The sequence below is a fragment of the Penaeus chinensis genome, chromosome 19 (assembly GCF_019202785.1).
Source record: "Penaeus chinensis breed Huanghai No. 1 chromosome 19, ASM1920278v2, whole genome shotgun sequence".
In the NCBI taxonomy this organism is placed as follows: Eukaryota; Metazoa; Arthropoda; class Malacostraca; order Decapoda; family Penaeidae; genus Penaeus; species Penaeus chinensis.
The window spans coordinates 11888478-11893567 of record NC_061837.1 but is presented as its reverse complement, the minus strand read 5'-3'; the positions used below and the strand labels follow the sequence as shown (position 1 = coordinate 11893567).

At 41.5% G+C, this 5090-nt stretch overlaps 1 protein-coding gene across 1 annotated transcript in view; it reads right to left on the bottom strand.

Moving 5' to 3' along the window:
* Positions 1 to 1716: 1716 nt before the first annotated feature.
* The window catches only part of LOC125035462 (fibroleukin-like), a 9888-nt gene continuing 6514 nt past the window's right edge, over positions 1717 to 5090 (bottom strand). The window contains exons 4-7 of the mRNA XM_047627895.1: positions 4856 to 5063; positions 4583 to 4688; positions 2632 to 2765; positions 1717 to 2200 (exon numbers count right to left, since the gene is read on the bottom strand). Of these exons, the coding sequence (XP_047483851.1) occupies positions 1974 to 2200; positions 2632 to 2765; positions 4583 to 4688; positions 4856 to 5063 (675 nt within the window). The 3' untranslated portion in view covers positions 1717 to 1973. The remainder of the gene's footprint in view (positions 2201 to 2631; positions 2766 to 4582; positions 4689 to 4855; positions 5064 to 5090) is intronic.

The window sequence follows — 5090 nt, the reverse complement described above, 5'->3', positions numbered from 1 at the left end:
TGTCCGAAAAAGAGACATGTCAGAAAAAAAGTTCGACAGAAAGTTCTGTCAGAAATTAAATTTTGTATAAAACGATGCAAGTTTCCACATAATCCAGAAGCATAAAGTTTTCTGAGAAGGCCATAATCTCCATGTCATGTCGTGGGCATATTCTATATCTAGAAACACTGAAATCGGTCTTTTTTGGCAATTGCCTCTTGAATATAACTGTCCGGTTTTACAAGAGTTTGGCATCCCTTTCGGAAGCCGCACTGCCTGTCAACTAGTAAATTACTAGAATTAAAAAAAGTTATGGCCTACCGTTAATAATTTGTTCCGTGACCTTGCATAAGCAAATTATCAGCGCAATTGGGGGGGTAGGAGATGTCGGATCTGGGATTTCCCCCTCCTTTCAGTATGGGAATGTGTGTGGGCGAAGTGCCATTAATTTGGAAAAGCATCATGATTAAGATGCTTTATCATCTCATATCGAATCTCATCAGGGCCTCTACAGGCTTCTAGGGCTCAGACAAACTCATCCATTGTTAGGTCTTTATTGTAATCAAAGTCATATCCTGTGGCAAAATAAATAGGTTGCAGCTCAGCCGCTTCCTTGGTGGTCAGGAATGCGGGATGGTAATTGTCTGAGCTGCTTGTATATGAGAACTGCCTGGCGAGTGCATTAGCATGTCTTTAGGTGAATCGAAATTGGTTCCCTCATGAATGATGATTTTAATTTGGATTTTTGTTTATTATTTATTGATAGTGGACCAAACCTCTGATATTGTGGTGTTGCTGTTAATTATAGAGACAAAGCTCTGCCAGGATTCTCCTTTTGCTTGTCTAATTGTTTCTTGTTTGTAATTGCAACATTTTTGAAAAGCCTGTAGGCCCTATTGCGTTGGCACAGCGCCCTGTGGCAATCTGGTGTCCATTATGGAACTCTATGCTTATCATGGAACTATATGCTTAACGCTGTCTGTCGAAGTTTTAGGAGTGGATATCACTGCTGCATCTAAAATCGAATTCTTAATATTGTTTACTTTAACATCAATGGTTTCTCCAACAAGTTCGAGCTTGTGAAGGCGACCCGGTCTGCTCTCTTTACGATAAATTTAGGTGCTGGAGGCATTCTTATCGTGTCGCATGAATATTCAATAAAAATAGGAAGATGATCGCTTCCCAACGAATCGTCAATGGTGTGCCACAGGCACTTGGCCGCTATTGATGAAGAGACCAATGATATGTCAATAAAGCTCAACTTACCGGTATTATCGTTCACCCGCGTCGGACTACCATCGTTCAGAAGGAACAGATCAGAATCATTAATCAACTTGCTCACCTCTACCATCCACTCGCAGGAAACTCCATAATGTATGATGATCATTAAAATCGCCTAGAATTAATTTATTTTGTGGCAGGCTATCCTGAAGAGAAAAGAGCTCATCATAGATTATCACATTATAAGGTAGACAATAAACTGATCATATAGTCAGATACGTGCCATGCGATACGATATCTGACATAGGCCTGGACGAGAACTACGAGGAAGTCTAGACGAGTCCGAAGTCAAGGAGGACCTGTGCGAGACCTTCGAGGACTTGAAGACGTCGAGGACGGAAGGATCCCTCTCCCTCTCTCTCTCTCTATCCCTCCCCTCTCCCCTTCCCCCATGACAAAAAAACAGGTACAGAAATAGCGAGTAGATGCCCTCGCCATGGGAAAATAAACACATCCGAGACAATAAGTATTTATTTCCTGGATAAAATATCAAAAGTATTTACCTAATCTCTATAGTAATCATACACACTAGCAACAATATATATAATAATCCAAAACTAGTTATTTGTTCACACACATACACGCGCGCGCGCGCACGTAAACAAACAAACACAAAAACACACACACACGTCTATACCATGAGTATATAAACTCCATGAGCTCTAACATGTTCAAAAACCTATCCTCTAAAACCACAGGCGAAGCACAGGACTTTACCGCCCCTCCAGTGGCTTGACACACACTTGCCCCAGCTTGCACAACCGGACTCGCGGTCTGATCATCATGGTGACAGCTTTGAGGCTCCGGAGACCTTGCCACGTCCTCCATACGATGCCGTGGTGCTCTTCCTGGCCCTGGCGCAGCGCCTCGCCCGTCAGGTGCGATTCGTAACACCGAAAGTACCACCAACCGCCCCCGAACAGCTGGGCGCAGTGCTCCTCTGTTTGGGGTGGGGGTGGGGGGTGAGATTACGTTTTGAGGGGGGGGGGGGTAAGACTGCGCTGGGAGGGAGGAGGGGGAGACTGCGCTGGAAAGGGGGAGGAGATGAAACTGCGTTTGGAGGGGGGAGAGAGATTGCGCTGGGAGGAAACTCACAATTCATAATGAGACACTCGGTAACGTGCTTGGTGATATTGCTGATAATAATAACATAAGGATCTGTTTTTATTGAGGAAGCCTTTTCATTACGGAAAGAATATTGTCTTGTCGACCACTCCTAAACATATCAAAAACTATCAAAAATCAGTAAATCAATGAGCACAAGTCAGTTAAATAAAAACATAAATGAAAATAAAATATATATATACATATATAAATGAATTAAACGCATATCAAACTGCACATTCTCAAAAGCACGACTCAAGCACTCACCTGGATACACGTCATTGTCCCTGTCGTACGTGGAGAATTCATGACTATCATGGTGACGAAAACCATCGCCCGCTGTGCTGTCTGGCCGGTATTCCTTCACGCTCAGCCGGTATTTGTCACTTTCACTGGATACCCTGTGGCGTGGCATTGGGTCACGTTGATAAGGACGGCGAGAGCAATGGCGATGATAGTGATGGTTATGTTGATGATAATGGGGATGCAAAGAATGATGATGTTATTGATAAACATTTAAAGGGTTGTCGTAGCAGTAGTAGTTATAATAGCAAGATTAATAGTGTCAGTAATAACATGTTATCCGACACATGCACCGCCGGTGGTACATTAACGACTTTTTTCTCTCATTGTTTACTCCCAAGATTATACCACAGAACAAGTTTAGATATAGACCAGATTGCTTAGATTATTTAAAGATGAAATTACCCCCCTCCCCTCAAAAAAAAAAAAAAAAAAAAAAAAAAAAAAAAATGATTATAGCTATACCACGGTATCTTGAAATTCAACTAAATGTTTTTTTTATATTCTGAAGAAAAATCATATTTTTTAGAATTCAGCAATCAATTTTACAAGTGGCACTATCACTAATTAGAGCGAAAAAAAAGTTAATTTGAGTAAAAACGGAGAACGAAGGTATCATATCTATGGCTAGATTAATGAAAATAATATAATTGATTATTATCTAAATATCATTGAATACTGCAGCATCGTTTTGCCTAAATTAATCATACAGCAGTATAATTTACGAATGCAATCTTTCTGAAATGGCAAACAGAACTGGTAACCAGTACTCTTACACTTCCTTCATCCATACCAAGGAGCTGATGGCACCACCTGCGCCCTGTTCTCTATGCTGAACATTTATTCTGTAGTTCAAAGTGTAACTGGGATTATCTGTACTACCCAGAGAGAACGAATCTTTCCCTATTTCTATTCTTCTCAGTTGGATTTAAGAGAGAGAGGGCGAGAAAGCAAAAAGGAGAAATTCCTAGTGACAATGCTTTCTTTGCATAATGCTTACTGAAAATATGTAGGAATTTTCCAACACTGTACCCACAAACATCAAAAACTAATTTTGATACCACTTCAGAACTTCATTAAGCGTCGAACAACTGCATTGGGACGCTATTTCTCCCAATCGTTAAAGAGTAATTACTAGTTGTACTGAAATTGCTCTTCGGACCATCGGTTTACCATAAAACTTCCTAATCCCGTGGCGCTGCTTGACTGTATTGACCGGTCCATCGCGGGTTTCAGAAGATTTTTAGTGCTGTAACAGAGAGTGATCGAGGAGAGCAAATTACACCCTAGTCCTTGTTCCACTGCGGCCCCACCACTGAACGTAAACGCACGGGGAAGGTAAGGACGACAAGTTGGAGATTCAGTGATGATCTATGGCGGTTAAAGGGGTAAAAACAGCAGTCGTAGCAGTAGTAACAATAATATGAATAGCAACAGCAGTAGCAGTAATAGTTGTCGTAACTGTAACGATGAAAACGATAAAGATAAGGATGATGATGATAATAATGATAATGATAATGATGATGACAGTATAGATAACAACCACAACAACAACAACAATAATACTACTAATAATTATAATAATAATAGTAATAATAATGATGATGATGATGATGATAATGATTATTATTATTATGACGATACTGGTAATAATGATACTAGTAATAATGATAATAATAATAATGAAATATTAATATTAATAATTATCACAATAATAAATACTAGAACTAATATATAGAGTGTAGTACACTGGCTCCCAATCTTTTTACACTCACGACCCCTTTCTTAAACTTCCGACGCATCTGCAACGCCAGCCACAAGCCGTTCCATTTTATAACCCATTACATTAAATATTTTTTGGTAAAGAAAAAGTAAGTCTAGCATTCCTGATTTACTTAAATGTAATGCAACTTGCCTGAAGTAGTCCCAGGTGGAGGAGGCGGTGTTGCCGTCCCAGTCGGTGAGGTGGACGTGGAGTTGGTGCGGGACATCGCGCGTGAGTGCGTGGAGGACTTCGTTACCTGGTGGAATGGAAAGCTCTTATTTTATATTTTACTGTTATAGGGGCTTGGATCCTTTATAAAAAATCGTGAAAATCATATTGAAGAAAAATATTTAATATATGATGATATGATTAAGCTCAGCGTAAATCGTGTAAACTCTGACAACACCCTTTGGGACGCCTCACCCAGCCAGAATTCCCCTCGAGGGTCGCCGAAACCCTTCTTATATTCGCCCCAGCTCGTGTTGAATTCTGTCCTGGGCAAACGCGACTCGTGGATGGCGTGGTGGCGAGGGGTCGACGGGGGGCGCCGCGCCAGGACGACTGTCCACCCGCCGTCGGCCATATGCTGGTCGCACGCCACCTCCCGAGGCCCCATGCCCGGCGGCGCGACCTGGGGTAGTAAGGCAGGGTAAGATGA